A 21,386-nucleotide genomic window follows, 5' to 3' on the forward strand; every position below is an offset into this window, starting at 1 on the left:
ACTTTTTTCAGATGAGCTCCTTGCCTTGACAATTACCTTTTCTTTTCGACAAGCCCCTATCGTTGACACTCATCACCTACTTTCTTACATTGACTGTACTCTGAAATATTAATTTTAGGTATTTTTGTTAGGGAAGAGCCGCAACCCTGGACATACACTCCAAGCCTTTAATTAATAAAATTAAATGTCGTACATGTGCAGTGTGACACCAAGTTCTCGTAGCTCCTTAACTGATATCAATGGTGAAATAATATCTTGACCACAACGATCGTAGACAAGAATCTTCCAAACAGGCTCAGCAGCGAGTACTTTAGTTTGCGGCTGATTTAAATTCAGCATCTGCTTCAAGGCACCTGCAGAATCACCAAAGAAAAATTAAACATAACCTATAAGGTTATTTATATGTTTATATTAATAAGCAAACAAATCTTAAACACGCAGCATACCTATCTGTTTTTCTCTTAAAGTTACCATTGTTGTAAAATGTATCAGATTTCAATATTAGATTGATTATTCACTTAACATGATGACGTGTATCAAAAACAGAATTGACAGCTCCAGCAGTAAAAAAAAATATCTCCCCTCCCTTTTCCATAAAAAAAAATGAAGGCGAAGAAAAAGCAAATAGACGAGAACATAAGAATATTTGTAAAAACCAATTGATTTTGAAAAAAATACGATTTAAACTGCTTTCCAAATAAATGTTCCTACTACAATTAATTTTTGATATAACCATATTAGATTTTTTAGTATATGACTTTAATTTGGATTATAGATGAAGTTCCTCAATGTGGTAATAACTGCATTATTTAGTTTAAGGTTGGCAATGAGATTGTTCTGAGTTGTTGAAAATGGTTGTCAAACAAAAGGTTCTCCAATAAACAAGTAAACGCAACGAGCATTGTAAACGTAAACTTTACCCTATGTTTAATTTTTATAGAAGACAGCATAGCACAAGTCTTTGCTCGTAACAAAATAACAAATTATTTGGTGCGTGTATGAAAGCTCTGCACAGGTGTCTAGTCTTCATTAGTGTTTTTTATATATATATATTTATTTTTAAGTAGCATACTAATTTATTTTTAAAAATGTTTAAAATGAAACATTTTTATTTAAAAATAACGTCATAAATATAATGTATATATTGTCTTTTTGCTTATAAATAAATATGTACCGTGTTCCTTTAGTTTTATAAATATGTACCGTGTTCCTTTAGTTTTATATTATTACTACCTATACGATACAAACTAATATTGATGACTTCATTTAGATGGCGCCGTGTACGTCATTACCACCCAAATGTACTTAAATGCTTGAATTTAATCACAATAAGCACCGTGTCCGTGTATGACTATTTTTTTTAGAATCAATTACGTTTTGCCACATCTGTGACAACAGAGTGACAAAAAACACTTGTGCTTATTGATTGTTCCACTTTTCCTCATTGCAATTTTGATAACTTACTATTTTTCAAACATAATTTACTTTTCTTTACTTTCATGTTGTCATATTATTCCTCTCTTGTTCATGTCATTGTCATAAAATTGTACATGTTTCGTTTTGCAAAACATATTAAACCTGTTAATTTAATCAGTTGTGGTTGTTGTTTTTTTTAAGTCTGCACAAGTTCGTACAAAGTTATTGAAAAAGTCATGTCATAAAAAAAATACAATGATACTATTACCAAAAATTAAATATAACATATTATATTTACTTTTTAAATTATCAACCATACTGTTACTATTTTGAATCTAGTTAAAAAAAAAAAAACAGTAAAATAGAAAATGTGCTAAATACTAAATAAATATAAAATGAATTTAATTTAATTCATTTTGATTTCTTTGAGAATCAAGCATAGTAACTGTAATTATTTTTCATTAATTAAATTTGTATTATATTTTGTATATTTTTATGGTACCTATATGAATCTGAAGTAGACCTACATGCTAAGCTGACTTATTGTAAGTTGCACAGACTTAAGGTTTCTGCTGTAGCAAAAGGCTTTATGGAATGTGTTAAATAAATAGTAATATATTATAATTATATTCTTTATTTTTTGCAGAGAATGCAGTGCTCCAGCTACTTCACAGATAATTTAGGAGAGGGACAGAATGTTATGACAGTCCCAATCTTAGACATACATTGTTGCCAAATTTCGACAGAAGACTGTGAACCAAAGGATTTCAGCATGAAGTCTATTAAAAAACTGAAACATGTTCCTCCTCCCCTAAATCTTGACTTTCAACTTCCGAGAAACTCACTGAGAGAGTTTGCGAACATAGCCACCTGGCCAAAAAGTCCATTAATGCAAAAAAACTTGCCATTCCGTAAAAGGTAAGTAGGTATCTACATCGCTTGGTTCTGAATTTATAAAGAGATTTGAAATAATGTACACAATTGATGCAGTAACAAAAGATATCCAAAAGGTTAAAATTTAAAATGTACGCAGTACAGATTACCTGTTAATAAACTGCGTAGGAATGCGAATTAAAGCCAACTTAAAAGTTTTTGCTTTTCGGCTAGATTTTGCATTCGTGTTACACCTAGCCTATATTTGTTGTCGAGAACCCAGTCAAAATTAATATTCAAATATGTGTACACACGGCTAATAAATTATATTTCATGTTAATATGCTTGCACATTGAAGAATTTTTTTTTCTATATAAAAAAAATTACATTGGAAAAATTCATGTGTCCTAAACATACATAGCACAGTGTTTGTCATATTAAAGAGAACCAACTGAAGGGTAAATATCCACATCATGATTCTTATAATATAGATATTTTTCTCATAAAATTAACTTTTATCAAACCTTAAGAAAACAAAATTGCAGAAAATTTGCTTCCTGGTTTCATATTTAAAAAAAAATAGGCACTAGAAGTTGTGACTATTAGTTTAATATTAATAATACTGTATATATGATCATATTTCTTTCAATTTGTTTGTTACATCAACTATTTTTCATGTGTTTAAAATAAATCAATGCTTATACATTTTGAAGGAGTGTGCGATGACCGTGTGCAGGGCACACAGCATGTCGCACACGGAAGATGAGGCACAGCAGTCTCCCGCCTGCGCGGCCGCTCCAGTCGATAGCTGCTGTCCGCCGCCGCGAGACAGACAGTCGACCCCGCAGAGCTCCGTGTGGGGCTCCAGCACGGTGCAGCTCAGCCCGGCCCCGTCGTCGCTGGGCGACAGCCGCGAGGAGCTGGCCTGGCCCTCCGCGGGGTGGCACTGCTTCCAGTCAGGTGCCGTGTCTGACCAAATGGCAGCCAAAATGTCCGTGTTTGACTGACAAACTTATTGAAATGATTCTTGGTTTTGAAATAATACGGGTACATGGTCACCACACACTTTAGAAGTGAAACTTCTCACTTCAGTAATTCACTTGAAAAATAACAATACTCTACAAGGTGTAAATAAATCAATTAACATTATAATTAACAAAATAAAAAACTTTTCTCCAACAATATTTCACTAAATGCATTTTGTAATTTAAAATTGTATAAACTAAATCTCTTTTACCGAGTGAAATGTATGTACACAACTGTTATTTTGTACATAATAATAACTAAGATTCTGAATGAAACTGTACAAAATAATTATTACCTATATTAATATAGCATTTCATGTTAGAAAGAAATTTTGAAGTAACCAACACACTAAAGCATTGGGGTAGCCCAACCTTTAATAAATGTAGCCTGTTGTCACTAACTGTTAGGCAAGAATATTAACAAGGAAGACTAATATAGAAAATTCATGTATAGAATATTGACAAATTCTAAAAGTCATATTTGTTGGAAAATTTTTGCCAGTCCTTGCATTTTCTTTTTAATCAGTATAAAATTCCTGTATATTTTACGGGGATGTTGAAGTGTTAAAATTACCCGTACGTCTTGTAAAACATGCCACATTTATACTGAGGGAACACATATCTTTTCAATTGATAGGAAAGGAGACTATTTATAGTGTTGAGACTTGTTCTGTGAACAAAGGAATGAACTCTCCAGCCGTAAACTTGTCTGAACACCTAATCCTTTTGTGCAGATAGCAATTGGCGAGTGTCCAGTTACCTGGTATCCTAATCCCTTTATAGTTTTACTTTTATCTCAGGCTACACATAACTCCTCCTGGAACCATTTAGTAAAGACTGTTGATATAGGTAATTTTTACAGTCTCCCACCATTCTCAAGTATGTTAGGTTTCATAGTCGTAGAAGAGGTTGACTGTGACACTTTCCAAACCTGTCCATGCAACACTTCATCAAAGAAGTGGGAACAGGACATTAAATGTTTTAGAAATTGCCAAGTACTTTTTGATTTTGCCACTATTTATTTGACTGGAAAAAAATATATTTTTTTTTTGAATACAGTGCATTTAAGATGAAAATATGGAAGGGGAGGCAAATGAACCAGGATGTCTGAGAGTGAAAGATTGTCTGGTGAAACAGTTAAAAGAGGCGCAGAACAAAAGAATGAGAGCTAGATGAAAATGCAAGCATTCACAACAAAATTATATTTTGATGGACAGTAAAAAAATATGTATATATTTTGTTTGGACAGTGTGGTGGGGCAGCCATTGTACACATCTGTTACCCATACTAATAAAATGTTTCGTGCTGCCATGTTACGCAATTTTGAAAATAATATGGCAGATTTCCTGGAGACGTTTATTCAATATTAAAAATAACTTCTAATGATTTGCTTAGTCAAAGCCATGGCATAGCCCTATCTATTTAGCTATCTTATCTGCCGTATCTCTCTCCTTTTTTCTTTCTTTCACAGAAACCACTCTCACATGTCTTAGAAACGTCCCAAACACACCATGAAATACACATATAGAATTTTAGCTATAAACATAAAAATGTATAAAATTGTAGCTATAAAAATAAAATTTTAAAATGAAATAAAATATGGAAAATCAGACCACAAATAGAAACCTAGCAAATCTTGTAAAACTTAGTAAAAAAAAACAAAGTTCAGTGACTTTTCTAAGTAAAACAAGTATCAAAATTACTAACAAGAATATTCATGTCAATAAAATACCAATACCAAACTTAAGTCACCATAATCTTGAACCATATAATCACTAATCAGCTGATGTACTGCTTTTCTTGGAAACATCATGTCATAAGAACATTTTGCAAAGTTGGGGAAAGACAGGAAGGAGCCTGCAATAACACAAATATTTGCGTGAAAAGTGCTCTTGACTTGGGAAAAATGTAATAAATAGGGTTTTTCCAGTTTATGTTCACATATATTTTAAATTATTCAGAAATTTTTATTTACTCTGGTGTACTTACAACTATGCATATATACTACAAAGCTTATACATTTTTTTATTCTCATTAAATACTGCAAATTTTAGTTTAACTTTAACGTGTATCTTTAAAGTTACTACATAACTTATTGTCAACTATACTTTAAATCCACAAACCTCTGTTTGATGTTGAATTTTCCAAAGCTTTAAACACCCTAGTGTTACCTTAAATTACCACTTACAGCATTCAAGTATAATGTAATAATAATGATTTGACGTTTGTTTGTTTTCCATTGTGCCACTTTTTCTGTTTGATTTTCTGGGTTTACTTGTTTCATGGCAAGAATGTTCAATAGAGTATGTGCTTGTACCGAGTTCAAGGTTTTTTTTGGGTATATTCCCATTTCCCTCCATTCTGTCAATTTTCATTCTCCTTTAATCACCCCTCACCATCTGTTAACTGTCTCATAACTAGTTATCAATTCTTGGTGTCACTCGCTCAGTTGGCTATTTTATTTTATTGTTGCTATTATTAATTACAGGATTGTCCTGCAAATTTATTTCAGGTTTTTTTTTAATGTGTAACAATTTAGTTCTTGGTATATGGCATTTGGTGGGAAGAATTTCCAGAATGTAACGTAAATCGCACAAAATGTAAATTTGTAACCATGGTGCTGCCATCTGTGACGGATGCTACGAACAAACTTCACAAAGCCAAAGAGAAAATTCATAGTGTTAACTGTTAAATGAATTTTAACAAAATAAGCAGTGTTTTAATAAAATTCCTTGATGAAAATCAGGTTCAAAACCAGGGTTTATTATTTTTTCTAGTCGTCTAATTTTTTATCAGAGCCGTTTCATTGTATGGCTTAAAATTTCGGTCTGTTAATCAAACGATTCAATATTTGGCGTAGCTGATGCGGCAGCTATTTCTAGTGGCGGGTGCAGAAACTATGTGTGATTTGGATCGAGAAATGTACCTAATTGAAAACACAATTTGTTTATATATTTATAACGTTCAGCGTTATTTTAAAGAATTCTAAATTAAATTTATGTCCGAGTAGTTTCATATTAAAAGTGTATTGGCAACATGAGAACACATGAATTTTTGCTCGTTACCGAGTTTAGATGTTACACATCTCTGGCGACTATTGAAAGACTCAATCACATTTATTTTTTTTGTCACACATTTTTTTTTAACAGATTTTTTCTACATGTTATTTTTGAGTAATCATAATTATGAACTGTTGTGTGGTTTTTCACCACTGGCATATAGTATTTATTAAATATCTATGGAGAAAAATTGAAACAGAGTCAATAATTCTTATGGCATGAGAACGAAATCACCACGTGGCTTGTGAGACGGAGCCGGGAACTGCACTTGAAGCGACATGCCTGGTCGGTGCGGCCTGCAGGCGTGCTGGTGAAGGTGGACGGCCAGGCAGGCGGGACGGGCGGAGCGTGGAAGGCCTCGGAGGAGCTCGGCCAGAGCTGGCAGTGCCCTGACTGGCTGCGGCTGCTGCGACTGGAGAACGTGCAGGAGGCGGGGGGCAGCTTCGTGCTCAGCTTCTCGTGCCTGGGCGCAGCCGGGCAGGTGACTGCCCGGTGCGATGCAGATCACGTGCTCTACGTCAGGGACAAAGGTGCGTGTGGCCGCCATGCCTGTGCCATCAGCCTGCTGGTATTACAGCCTTGACTGCACGTATCGCAACTCAGACAAGTTGGCTCTAAGTTGGGTAAACATATCTGTGGCTTATCACACGCGATTGCGCCTACCAAGCCCAAATTTGTAATTTTAATTGGTTTCGGAGGTAATATTTATAACTTAAATGATCAAAATCATGTGTTAAACTTGACCTTCATCAAAATTTGTATGGAACTATTAAGGTTGGGTATTTGAAACTATAAAATTGTAAATATTCCAAAGCCAGTCTCTGACTCATATAAGTGCAATATCGTGCAATATCATATTTTGCAAGTGCATCCTTTCTTTGTACGATAGTCCCTTCCGAAAAGTCTTCCTAGCCAACTCCTGGGGCTCTATGTGGAGTGGAGATTTTACTCGCACATGAGTTGGAAGGCTTGTAGTATGCTGGAACCATTCGAGTCTGATCGTGTGCGACTAAAGCGTAATCGATGTCGAGTGGTCTGCACCCTTCGGCTTTGCCATCTTGCATACAGAATTGTGAAAAATTTCACTGAATAAAAGCAGCCGTTACAAATAATTAGAAATTTCATAAATATATGTCAAGTGTTATTTATAGATAATTTATTTAACTAATCAGATTAAATAATAATTCTGCTAGGAATGTTGTACCTAGAGGATCTGAGATCTTCAATATTCAATTTACAAGCATAAACAATCCTCTTTCATTGCAGTTATATTCTGCTAGCATAAACTAATTCTATTGTGTGATGAAAATGTTACTTTAATATAATTAATATGTTTCACCATATATGAAATCTACATTCATATTCATTCTTTCATTCATATGCTGAATAAAATCTAACCTTTAGGCTTACTTTCCTCAACGTATCTTTGAAGGTCCTGAAGTAGCCATTTGATTGTCAATGACAAAGTTTTTATGATTTATGTATTTAGTTTTTATTATTGTGAAAAGGAATGGTTAGATTTGTAGTGATCAATGTATATTATAATAGATCAGGTACCGAAACAAATGCTGTGAGCCTTACCTTCAAAATTCCATTCCGTGAACTTATTCATAGTTTGTATTTCTACTTAATTTTACAAGAATTATCAAGGTGATTATTACATCAGTTATTTTAACTGGATCAATTGATATTTTTATTTTACACTCTTGTAGGGCAGCATTGGTTAGATTTGTTACATTTGTTTAGGCTAGATCAGCTACATAAAATAATGCTGAGAGCCATAGGCCTGTAAATCCATTGAGTGAACTTGTTATTTATCTTTTGTATGTCTACTAAATTATTATACAAGAAAAATATTTAATGTCCATTTGTGGTACAATACCTAACTATGCTTGACTCTTACTGTTAACTGTATTTTTTAAGTTGATTCCCGTTTGTAAAAATTGGCCTCAATAACTTAATAGGTAAATCATAGTTTTATTTATTATTATTTAAATGCAGCATTAAGCATAATTATATGCACAGTGTTTGTAAATGAAAAACGTAGTGGTGGAAAAATGCATACATATTACTACTACGGTAGAACCTCTTTAAGTCGAACCTCGATAAGTCGAAAACCACCCAAACTCGAAAAAATGTTGTGTTCCCTTCCATTCAAGCCCCAAAACCTCTGTTGCTCGAAATCTTAACCCTCTATTAGTCAAAATAATCAGTGATTCCCTCCAAGACATTTTGGTAGAGATTTTCCCTCCATAACTCGAAAAATTAATTTGGACTTCTGTATCTCGAACATAGCAATGTTTTATTTTACAACCTTTACAACTCGATTATTTGAAACTTATTACCTCTATAGTTCAAAGATAAATAAGTTACCAACTTTAAGAATTTGTCAACAATGTAAGTACACCATTGTTTCTTAGAAATCAATTTAGGAGTATACAATAAATAGGATTACCACGAATTTATGACTCACGTGTTTGCTTGTTTGGTGTCAGGTGTTTAATTTTATTATTTTTGATTTCATTTGAACTTTAGCAAAGCATGTCATTTGTTGTAGACTATTACGACTGCTACACATCAATTTGTACAACAGTTTACAAATAAAATTGTTAAAACATGAGTGCTGTGAAACGTAAACTGAAAACTTTGAGTCTCGCTGAAAAATTGGAAGTGCTCATAGTTATGAATACTGGGACATTATCTGATGAAGAAATTATCAATTCAGTAGCTCAGAAAACCGACACTAATGATTTAGATGACATAGAAGACTCGAACAATACTACATGCGCTCCATGGGTTTCCATCAAAGAGGCAAGAACTGCATTGAATACTTTACAGAATTTTATAGAGAAAACCAGCATCTCTGAAGAACAAGAATTTTCTGCTTTTTATACCTTAGACAATGCTATAGATAGAGAACAACCGAATTATCTAAAGCAAAAAATAATTACTGACTTTTTTTAAGATGTTTTGAAATATTGTTGATTTATAATAAATAAAAATATGTTTGTCACCTCTGCAACTTGAATTTTTATTCATTTTACCTCTCTAACTCAAAATGTATAAGAATGAATATCAACCTCTTTATGTCGAATCAAAATCCGCTTAAGTTGAAATCCTTCATAAGTCGAAAACTCTATAACTCGAATTTTTTGGCATCTCCCTTCGAGTTAGACTTACAGAGGTTCTATTGTACTACCATGGGAAATAAAAGAAGGTTGTCTCGCTTTAAACAGATTAGCCTCAACATAAAACAAAATTTCTTTGCCGCATACGACATCTTCGTCTCGAAGACTAGTAGTAAAATCGTATGCTGCAAATTTTCATATGATCATAACAACTCTGCGGAGAATTGTCTCATGTTCAATAAGGGGCAGTTTCACAGGTCATGTTGTATGTTCATGTTTTGCATATCTTTCTCCCCTTTTATAAGATATATACTTAGTCGTAACAAAATAATTTCTGCTAACAAAGTTGTCTAGTTGTATATTTCTGTGGTGAGAAATTTACAGGAAGTGTCTTGATTGATAATTGATAAAACTGTAAAATAATCAAACATGAAGATTTATAACATTTTTTTTCGTGTCCTTTTATATAAATATGGAATGAGGTGAAGATGGAGTAGCAATTAAAAATTCACTGGCCTCAGTAATGAATGCTGTATCAGTATTTCCTTTGTGTGGAAGAGTGGTTGAGGTCCTGTCTATGATTAGAACCCGTATTGCCTTGTTGGGAGTAAAATTGTGGCCAGTGACTTTATAAATACTTGAGTTGGCATTAGTATGTGACAGTTTTACTGAATCTATGACTGTGTTAATTTTGTCACGTATATAGATACGTGTAGACCAGAAAGGAGAATATTCAAGCAGCAGGGGTTTCATGAGTCTTGACGCAACCATAAACCAACCATAGCTCTGTTTATTTGACTTATTATAGCAGTGCTCGCCAAGGAATCATGCTAACATAGCTGCTCGTAGTCCATCCTTAAAAGGCCCGCCTAGTCAGGTGTGTATTTGTATTAGTGAAGCGGGATGATGATTACGATGCTAGCTGGGATTTCTAGCATGGTGTAGCTTCGTAGCGCAAGGCTCTGAACTGGCATGCAGACTTCTTGTCATGCATAGGACAACTATGAGATTTGAATTGTAACCATAAAATTATATGGTGGAGAAATGAAGATAAAGGTGTAATGCAATTTCCTTGAGTGCTTTCAAAAATCTGTACCAGGTGTTTTGTGCTTGAAAAGTATTTCACGAAAACATCTGTTTTAGATATTTTCACTCTGAAAATACATTTTTAAAACTAAATCCACCCTCAATGTGGTATGCTGGAACCATTTGAGTCTGGTCGTGTGCGACTAAAGCGTAATGGATGTCTAGTTGTCCGCACCCTTCTGCTTGGCCATCCCGTGTACAGAATTGTGAAAAATTTCACTCAATTAAAGCAGCTGTTAAAAGTAAATAGGTAGAAGTAGCCTAAATATATGTCAAGAGTTATTTAAAGATAACAATTTGTTAAACACTACAATTTTGAAATGCTATTCGTAAACAGACTCATTCAGATATCTTTAGCAGTTAAAACGGTGTGGTGTTTTTGTTTTCAGAAGCTTTGCATACTGTATGTGCACCCAGGTAGGTGAGGCCTTAAGCATGACTTGTAACTTGTGTAAACCATGTTGGTACCCAGTTAGTTTCAAGCCCTGTTTAACTGTGAGTACGTCTGACTGAGCATATGGTTATCTTTAGTTATGACTTACGTACGTTTTGTGAGTATAGAAATTTTAGTTTTATATTTTGGTTTTTCATAGAATTTAAAAAAATAAACTATATGGTTTAATGTCAACACTGTAAAAGTATAAGCATCAAATGCAGTGGATTCACAATAATTCAAACTGTGTTAATCTTAAATGAATTTCAAAAAGAACTAAGGTCAGTTGTACACACTTCTTCCACCGGGCTGTACGTCTGCAACTGTCAAGCACTGTGACCTGTCGTTATTACAACTTGTGCTACACAGTATTAGGCAGCGTTCCGCTCTCTTATCACCAATTTTGTCCCGAGATGAAGTTATAGGTATTTAAACAGACCTTAGAAAATAAAGTGTGTAATCACATGTAATACAGAATACATATTTAAGTAATCACATGTTATTATAAATTTTTAAGTTTGTTTTAAGAATGATTTTGCTTAACCCGAAAAATTTGTTAGTCCAAAAAGGGTCTGGTCCCAATAATCTTGGATTATCGGGACTCCACTGTAGTAATTTTACATTATTTTTTACTCACAAGTATATATGTTGTTTTTCTTGTATTTGTATTTCTAATCAATTGTTTCTGAAATGCCCAGTTGTGTCTTGCTCCAGGTTGGAGCGCTGTGTACCCTCAATGCGTGTTCAAGATTCACGGCAAAATGTGCCCATCCATAGAGCTGGGTGACGTGTGCGTGGCTGCACCAAAGACTTCAGTGTTGTCCCCGGACATCTGTGATCGGTTTCAGAGGTATGTGCACTAACTTCTTTTACTTAGCAAGTTTCTTGCTACAATATTTTTCTCCTTAGAATGTTTTAAAAATCTTGGCTTGTTTAAAACACACATTATTATATTTTTATAAGAAATGTATCCCTCCTTGCTGTGAGAATCTCGGTTTCGTCGCAGCTTCCGCCAGAACAGTGTTGTCTGGGGTTACCATGATGAGGATGCGTCATTTTTCATTTTTCATGCCAACATGCAACTTGACTGGATGTTTACAATGATGTTTCAAACTTCCTTAAGAACAGTTAACTGAAATTTTGAATACAAAAAATTTAAAAATCTATTTTTATATTCAATTTTAAATATCTTTAAAATAATGAACTATCAATATTAAGGTTGTCAGATTTGTACAATATAATTGTTAAAATATATTGGTGAGCCGTATGCACAGTAGAATGACTAATGTTCAAATAGCGGGACAGTCTGCAGTCTAAAAAAAAAATTATGTTTTGAAGATAACTAACAATAAAAAGTTTTCAACCATTGCAGAAAATCTCTAAACATTTTAAAGTATACTTCTCTTATAGTTTTGTTTTAGAATGTATAACATTAATGTTAATATCTATTGCAAGTATTTTATAAAAAATTATTTTTAAACTGTCATTAAAAATTGTCGAAAAATCTGCTCTTGCTATCTGAATTTCATATTCATATCCAAGAATATTTTGATGTTTGTATTCAAATTCAATTCAAAGAAAAAATAAAATAGGTATTGGCACAGGAGTAGGACCACCAAACAGCAATGGAGATGCTGGTTTGTTGCGTTGCACCGCAGGTTCAACTTCCCGCCCGAGGACTCGCAGCTCCACCTCCAGCTGCCTCAGCACCCCCTGCCGCTCTCTCCGCCCGTGTCGCCAACCAAGAAGCTCAAGGACCCCGACCGCCCCAAGCGACCCATGAATGCTTTCATGCTGTTCGCGCAGAGGTTCCGTCCCAAACTGATCCAGTTGCATCCGGGAAAGGACAACAGGTGTGGTTCTTGTCAGTTAGTGCGATTTCGGTACCATTTTACTAAGTTACCCACTTGTAAGGTAAATCCTTGTACACTAGAGTCCCGTTATAGTGAGGTATCACGGTTCCGGGTTTGATCCTCGCTATAACTGTGTCCTCGCTATAACCGAATTAGACAAATTTTGGCCCCCAAAAAATAAAAATAAACCGAAAATAGCATAAAGATTGTGTTTAAACCTGTATAATTGGAAAAAAAAAAAAAAAAGGTTATATTAACGAAATCTTAATTTCTGTGAGCAGATGTGTGAATTCTCTTTAAAACGATACCCCATAAGTACGGATGCGATCACTGATTGCGTCAAAATAATCAGAATACCCTACCACGCCACGTAAGTATAGCATCTCAGCCCGCGGCCGACGCAGCATTGTCCTGCTATCTATTGTCGACGCGGGCTGTCGGCTGGCGGCCATGTTGGTTCGGGATGTTGCTAACAGGTGGTGCTAGTGTAGCGCGACGATTTAATTCCTTACAAAAAAGCAGGAGTGCGGCTGCGGCAACGCACGTACGCCTCAAACGAAATAGTCGCTTGAAAACTATACTTTTTTCATTTAAAGAAACCTGTCAACTTTTTTAGAAAATAAATTTGGGATTAAACTTAAACCATCACCACCCCTTTCCTGGACAGATACCCCAACAACTAACCGAAACAAAAGTTACAAGCAAACTGTCCTAGCGAATCGGAAATAAATACGGTAGTGCCTACTAGAGGTGTAAAGTAACGAAAAAATGTGTACCCGTATGTATTCGTTACTATAACAATTAGTACTCGTTACTTCTGATACCAGATAACATGCTATGTTATGTTGCAGCAACGAATCCAGTCGTATTGCGTACGCGTACAGTATGACGTCGCGTAAATAATAATAAATAGAATATAAACAATTAACAATACAGTAGAACCCTGTTATAATGTTCCTGCATATAATGTTTTCCTGCTTATAATGTCATATTTTTAAAGTCCCAATATTTCCCCCATAAGGACAATGTATTTATTTCCTGCATATAACGTTCATAATTAGTGTAATTTCCTGCTTATAATGTTTGCTTTCTAACATTCAATAAATGGGGAAAAAATGTTTTAAAACCAAATTATTCCAACCCTTTCGATAAAAAGTTTCCTTTATGTATGTTTATGTTTACAATCACTGCCATACAATACATGAAGTTTGTTAAAATACAATTTTAATGCAATATACTGAAGGTACACAATGTTCATAGTTACGTGTCAGTTGGCACCCTTAGTCAACTCTTCTCTTCCTTGCCATTCCAGTGGGTATTCAGATGCACGTACATTAGTCCTACGATATTTAAGTTGCCAACCATTAAGCGAGGGCATAACTAAAAGTGTTTTCTATTGCTTACAAATAATTTTTTTTTTTCATTCATACGTAGGAATCCCAAAATTAAACATTTTCAGGTGGCAAAGGAGTAGACGTTCTCACTCTTAATGTTGTCATCATGAATCGTGAGATAATTTTACAAAAAAATGTGGCAGTGTATCTTTAAAGACAAACAAAATTTAACCAGGGAACAAGATGAAGTTGAAAAATTGTTGGCTTGTTTCAGAAAAATCATGTATCAAGTATACTATCTTTGGTTTTAACATTAAAGTTATTTACATCGCTTGGTGAGTCCATTGGTACAAAGCTCGAACATTGTTAAGTTCTAAATTGAGATTTCCTGCTTATAACGTTTTCCTGCTTATAATGTTTTTTTCTTGTGCTCCCTTGAAAAACATTATAACAGGGTTCTACTGTATTTGATAATTAATAGTTTTTGTTAACCAAGAAACAATTAAATCTCATTAGAGCGGCTTTTTAATATTACGTATCTCTTTTAAGATAACAACCAAAAAAAATGTGAATATACGCGATTATAAAAACAAAAACATACATATTTCTAATTTGTAAAAAATACTTTCTTACGTTGTTTCTGTTCCCATCTCAAACTTTGTCTACACACGGCACAGATAACTAACGGAAGTTTGATAAAAGAAAGAAAGAATGGGATTCTATTTTTAAAGCCACGCACTTAGGTGGTGACTGCAAGTCTGAAGAATGTGACAGGCGTCAACGGCAAGATGTCTAGTGGCGAGCGAGAGGGGTGGAGATAAAGCAGACAAATAACAAAAGCGCACTTCAAGCGATCACGCCGTAAATTCCTCAAAAATACCTCGTTATAGCCGTGTTCTCGCTATTACCGTGCTCGCTTTAATGAGATTCTACTGTATTTAGTGGTCAAGGCTGTTGGTCTCAAAAATGGTAGTTTATAGCTTCTGGATGTCTTCTGATCTAGATAACATGATAAAATCAGGGAATATTATATTAGGTAAAAATAAAAGCATTCTCGAAAAAAAAAATTAAAGAACCTTACTGTACTTACTTTTGCAGATAGTAAATTATGTTTTTATATATATAAATATATATATATATATTTATATATATATACATTTATATATATATATGGGATGGGTCGATTCGATTCTCCGATTCCTCGATACCACCGATTATTAAAAAATTTGGGTACTCAGAATCGGGTACTAAAAAAGGGCAAGGTAGGTTAGGAATCGGTTAAGTTAAGAAAATACAGTAGTAATATATTTTCGTCTGAACTTTACTTACTTATTTTAATATACATATATTACCTGCCGTATGCGCATAAAATTCCTAATAATGCTCACTATTATTAAATATTAATTTTATACGAATAAAAATAAATAAAAACAATGTTACCGGCCATGTTTAACCTCTAATTAAAACTCCACGATCGAAGAACATTATTCCTCACGCATGTATTAGACGTAAATAAATTGTAAAAAGACTTATTAATTTTATTTGCAGTTAAGAAAAGTCCATTGTTTTTTGTGAAGAAAGTGACGGTTATGAAACGAGATCACATCACATGTCGTCACCATTTTAGTTGTGAGCCATTCAAGGATGATGGCCTCCACAAAATCTCTGGTGGCCATAAAATATAAAGTCAAGTCGAAACGTATCGATTCGTTGCGTACGGGACAAATTGTATAATGAAAGCAACAATCGATTTTAATAATAATAATAATAATAATAATAACAATTACACCTGCAATTGGGCTTCCGCCCGGTGGCAAGGAGTTCCCACCCCCCAACTACCATCACTCCTCCCCCCTCTGGAGCCTCCTTCGTAAGTCCTTCCCTCCTCCCAGATCCAGTGTCCTCCCCTCAAGTTCGTTCCACTCTCGCCCCGTCCTCACAAGGAATACCTGTCTTCCTCTCTCTGTCCGTCTCCATTCTCTCTGAATCTTCCACTCATGATCCCTCCTTCCTCGATACAGCCCTCTGTGCAACCTAGCTCCCAGCTTTCCCCAGCCCCCCTCCCCCCCACGAATTACCTTATTCAATCTCACCAGCCTTTCCACCTTTCTCCTTTCTTGCAGCGTGGCCCACCCCAGCTCCTTCATCATCACTGATGGTCTGTGTGTTTTCCCCATCCTGCCTTCGCCTTCCCTTCTCCTCCACATATTCATCAACCATCTCGCTGCCTTGCGGCGTAATTCACCGTCGTGCTATTGAGGTTACTGTGAATTGTTGCGCATTTATGCTATTTATTTGGCACAAATATTGTTTTGCTAAAACTATTTTCAAGTGTTTTGCTAGTTTGTTAGTAGAAAAATGTTCGCCGACTGTTGTTTCAAATTACGATGCGAATGGTCTGATATTGTATCAACATGTCTAAAGTTTGGGAACATTTTCGCATCAATAGTGAAAATGACAAATATGCAATTTGTAATTATGGTAGTGCGCAAATTTCAGGGAGTGGTACGTACAAATCTACAACCAATTTAATGAAGCATTTGAAATCCCGGCACACATTACTACCAGAAAAAATAGTCTTTGAAGAAAAACAAACTTTTGTTTACAGCACTGTCACCAACTAAGTCAAAAGGTACCACAGAAAAAAGTAGTGCTACCTTTGAACCCATTTTGAACAAAGATGTTATGTTATCGGCGTTATCGCCTGTTAAAGAACCCTGTCTAAATGTTGAACTTCTTTGTGCACAGCCTAGTACTTACTAGCAAACAAACTTTATGTGAAGATGCTTCTTCACTGGTAATTGAAGAAAAAAACCTCAACATTTAATCCTAAGTTTATAATTATCCTTTATACATGTCATTATCATTATGTAATGCATTCAATTCTTAAGTAGTTTTAATTATGTGACCAGAATTACCAGGAATCGAAAACTGGAATGACTCGGAATCGAGAATCGGTACCGGTATCGGAATCGATAAAAATGTGTACTCAACCCATCCCTAATATATATACATTTATATATATATACACACAACACACACAACACACACAAAACACACCAAACACAGAAAATTTAAGAAAAGAGTAGCTTGGGTGGCCTATGTTATTTAGATTAAAAATTGATAATATGTTAAAGTTTTGTTGTAAGGTTTTTCAAAATTACTTTTTTAAAATATAAAAACGAGATATTTTTGTTTTTCTATTTTATGACTAAGTGTCTATCACAGTGTTTATAGTATTTTAAAGTTTTGAAAGCATATGTTCAAAGTTTTTTAAAAATTGTTTTGAACAGAATAAATATAAATACCTAGAAAATTAACCAAAATATATGTATCATGTAATTACATCTTGTGTACAGTATAGCAAAATAATAGCTAATCTAGCTAATATAGCTAATTTTTATGTTTTGGCCAATTTAGTAACTGCCATATCGTATTTACGTGAACTTCTTGAGTTTGTGCTGTCCCCTTAAGCCCGCAACTAGTCTATAAAGCCCGGGCTACATTCGCAATAGCACACAAACAGCACAGATGCACAGAAGTTCAACATACACTATTACCTATTACTATTAGATATGAGCTGCTACATTGGCAAATAGCATGCGCACAGAAAAATAGCACAGGATCGGCGCACAGAAAGTTCATTAACTTTTAACTTTTAGGTTATTTTCTGTGCGCGACCCTGGTGGTAGCCAATCAGCAAACAGTTTAAGTACTACTCTAGTGGGCTTATAAAAGAACAATTGTCACGAAAGTATTGGTGCTGTTGACTTGAGTAGTTTTTTATTGTTTTCAAACACGCGATAACATAAAAATGGAAGGCACATTTGATAGCTTTTTGATAGCTGTAATAGAAAGTAAAAATATTTTGTATGACAGGGGATCCGCAGGATACAAAAATGAAGAAGCTAAATTAAATGCTTGGAAGTCCGTGTATGAATGTGTTAAAGAAGCCAGATTTGAAATAAACAGTGATTATATATTTTTGAATGCTCATTGTGTTTTGTACGTAAACTTTGAAGTATTTAAAATATTTCTGGGTTTAACGAAAACCGTACCACAATAACACACAAATCTAAACAAACGTCACTTATGCCAACTTCAGTAACCAAAATTGTTAACGGAATTTATACATTTAAAAAACTTTTTTCAATGCTTCCGGTATTATTTTGTGTTGTGTTGTGCGTGAATGTAGCATCAAGCTCTGTGCTATCTCTGTGCGTGTGTGCTATCTGTGTGCTGTTTGCGTGCTATTGCGAATGTAGCCCGGCCTTAAGCAGTGTTATTGCATCAACACATTACACAAGTCAAGGTTTAGATATGTTGTGTCCTGATCAGTGATAACTACCATTACTACTTCACTAATGATGCTGGCACTTTATATAAGGTTAAGATATCCTAACATACATCTTATAATTAGTTTAGTTTGCTTTTGTATGTTCGTATATGCAGTTTCATTTGGTAAAAACTTAGCAGTTCATTGAAATGTATATGTTTGTGTTTAGAAACATTAAGTTAATAAAAATATTTAAAATTTTGGTTGAAAGTATATTTCATTCTTTATTTCTTCAAAATGTGGAAGAGTAAAACTAGAGTTGATGCCCTGTTTATATGTACCTTATGAAAATGGATAATCTCCAGATAGTAGCAAAAGCAATGCAGAGTAACAAAATTTTAATAATTTTTTTTATTTAAAACAGTTTAACAGTACAGTAAAGAAACAGAGATACTTTCAGCTTTACTGAAAGAAAATACATACTCATATGTGCATTGTTTCGAGTAGCTTACAGTGCACATTTGAATAACCCATCTGTAGGGCGTGGAAAATTTCGGTGTTTTCAGTATGCAAAAAGTGGTACTTTCAAATTAGAAAAGCGGTGGTTTAAAGTCGGTATTTTCGTTATGCAATGAAAATTTTACCGGTATTTTAAATGTTGACTAAATTGTGCAGTTATTGAATATAATAGTTTACATATTTAATAAACAATCCATGTATACTAGGAATAGACTAATATTCATAATAACAGCCAATTAAATCCAAAACAGTTACACAAAACAGACACGTTGCTATAGATGTTTGCAACTACAAATTTTCTTTTTTTTCGGCTGCCGATGCCACATGCTTAGCCAAATTTAGGTGTTTGTCAATGGAATTTTTTGGGTTAAATGATACTTTAACCTTACGTGAGTATAAGTGATCTGCAAATACGTAGAATCCCGCTGATGCGACCCCTCACGGTTCCCAGAAAAACGGACTTATAAACGGAATGGCCGCAATAGAGAATTCGGGCCAATTCTCTCCCCCCCCCCCCCCCCCCCCCCCCCCCCCCAATATATCCAAATACATCAAAAATCGCCTTTGTTCGCATAGATTTCATATTCAAATAGTCTATGGAGTAAAAAAGATAACTTTTTTTAAATTCATTTTACACCTCGGACTCGCATACCCTGAACAATGGGTTCCGATAAATACTCACGCTAAGTGAATTCGCGTCACGCGAGTTCGGCTATGCTAGCCGGCTGGTGGTTATTTTCGTTCAAAACGTGGCGAAGGAACTTGTGTGGATCAGGTAGAAAACATTCAGCTATAAACGAAAGATATAAGAACAATGCTATCCTAAAATGCTGTGACATGTTTTTGGAGTAGATAATCACAGCGACAGACCGACAGGATGTGCGCCCGCCCTTGCCGTCAGCGATGTTTATTTTGACAGCTCAAGCAATTATCTTGTCCACGTCCCTTCACAGCGTAAAAAAAAGAAGATAAAAACACGTTGGAATGCAGATGGAAATGTAACTATGCAGTAAAATAAATATATTTACGGCCCTGCTAAATTTTTCTGTTCAATAAAATTAGAGGTTTTAGTGATTTCTCAGCAGAAACTGCTGTGTGACTAATAAACAAATTGTTTCATAATAACTTAGACTTATAAAGTATTTATTAACGGCGAAGGACAGTCGTATAAGCCCATAAAAATATTAATTTTACCGAGAATGGACTATACAACCTGGCTTTTGGCGCACGCGGTGTGGGAGGGGAGGAGGATGCTGACAGTTTCTCACGCAGAAGGTTGAAATAAGGGAGGGAATGTGTTGAAATGTTAGATGGAAAAGGGGGGGGGGGGGGTGTTTTTACATGGTTTGTGGCTCTGGGAGGGATGAGCCTTGAATAATTAGCAGGGGATGGGAGAGGTAAGCGTCACGTCACGTATGACGTCAAGCCGCCGCTACCGCCAGCCTGGCCGGACGAGTTTCTTACGCTCTCGCAGAAGCTACCTCAGCGGCTTTTCGTGCGGGCGGGTAAAATAACATCTAACATGACAGCTGAGACGGCTTTTCGTGCGTTAGTGGAACGCGCCGAGCTCGGCTAGACACTGCCGCGTGGACAGTCTAGAGGGGTGGTATCTATTTTTAGCAGTCTTTTGTATGCCTGCCTGCTTACAGTACAGCTCTCGCCAAGATAAACGTGAACACATAGCGCCCAACAAAGTGTAACAGACTTGTTTTTCAGCCGATTTTACTCAAATTTTCGACTTTCTCTGCTCAAATTTTTCACGGTTTCTCAAAAAACGGTCGTATAAACAGAATGGACGCATCAGAGGGGGGTCGCATCGGCGGGATTCTACTGTAATGGTACTTTTCGGGGATATATTCGCAGTGTAATATAGAAATGTTGTGGTTTTCACGAATGTACTTACTTTTCGCGTTTTCATGCGAAATTCGCGATCGCGAAAAATTCCAGGCCCTACCCATCTGTATTCATTATTACTGTGTGTTCTGTTTTAGGGGTATGAAAAGCTTTGGAAGTTGAAGTCAAATCAAAAACTAATTTTCTTAGAATTCAACTTTGAGAAAATTTCAAAAACTCTAAATATTCACAAGTTTTTTTAAGTTCTAATTTCAGTAAATGCCCATTTTCTTGTGTTGTCTAGGGGGCATAACTAACCCCCACTTAATATGCAAAAATGTTTGCATTGTATGGGAAGACAACCAAATTTTCAAAATATAATAGAACTGTCAGCATACTGTAAAGACTCAATGTGCCTGTAAAACATATTATGCATAATTGGAACACAATGTAGGTAAATATTATATGCTTACTCATACGTAAGCAATTTCTTTAGTGTACGGTTCCTGTACAAATAGTATCACTTGCTGTTTTGCATTAACAAAAAAGCA

General features: G+C 35.0%; 2 protein-coding genes across 3 annotated transcripts in view; one reads left to right on the top strand and one right to left on the bottom strand.

Annotated features, from left to right (window-relative positions):
* LOC134530922 (protein sly1 homolog) overlaps nt 1-584 on the bottom strand; it is a 60,879-nt gene extending 60,295 nt beyond the window's left edge. The window contains exons 1-2 of the mRNA XM_063366235.1: nt 447-584; nt 194-353 (exon numbers count right to left, since the gene is read on the bottom strand). Coding sequence (XP_063222305.1) covers nt 194-353; nt 447-474 — 188 coding nt within the window. The 5' untranslated portion in view covers nt 475-584. The remainder of the gene's footprint in view (nt 1-193; nt 354-446) is intronic.
* Nucleotides 585-828: 244 nt separating this feature from the next.
* The window catches only part of LOC134530923 (HMG box-containing protein 1-like), a 36,648-nt gene continuing 16,090 nt past the window's right edge, over nt 829-21,386 (top strand). Inside the window, exons 1-6 of one of the 2 annotated variants that reach the window (XM_063366236.1) lie at nt 829-1,015; nt 2,063-2,334; nt 3,026-3,249; nt 6,676-6,903; nt 11,735-11,870; nt 12,679-12,873. In XM_063366236.1, coding sequence (XP_063222306.1) covers nt 2,066-2,334; nt 3,026-3,249; nt 6,676-6,903; nt 11,735-11,870; nt 12,679-12,873 — 1,052 coding nt within the window. In that variant the 5' untranslated portion in view covers nt 829-1,015; nt 2,063-2,065. The remainder of the gene's footprint in view (nt 1,016-2,062; nt 2,335-3,025; nt 3,250-6,675; nt 6,904-11,734; nt 11,871-12,678; nt 12,874-21,386) is intronic. The other variant, XM_063366237.1, reaches the window with a different exon arrangement.

The sequence above is a fragment of the Bacillus rossius genome, chromosome 3 (assembly GCF_032445375.1).
Source record: "Bacillus rossius redtenbacheri isolate Brsri chromosome 3, Brsri_v3, whole genome shotgun sequence".
Classification (NCBI taxonomy): domain Eukaryota; kingdom Metazoa; phylum Arthropoda; class Insecta; order Phasmatodea; family Bacillidae; genus Bacillus; species Bacillus rossius.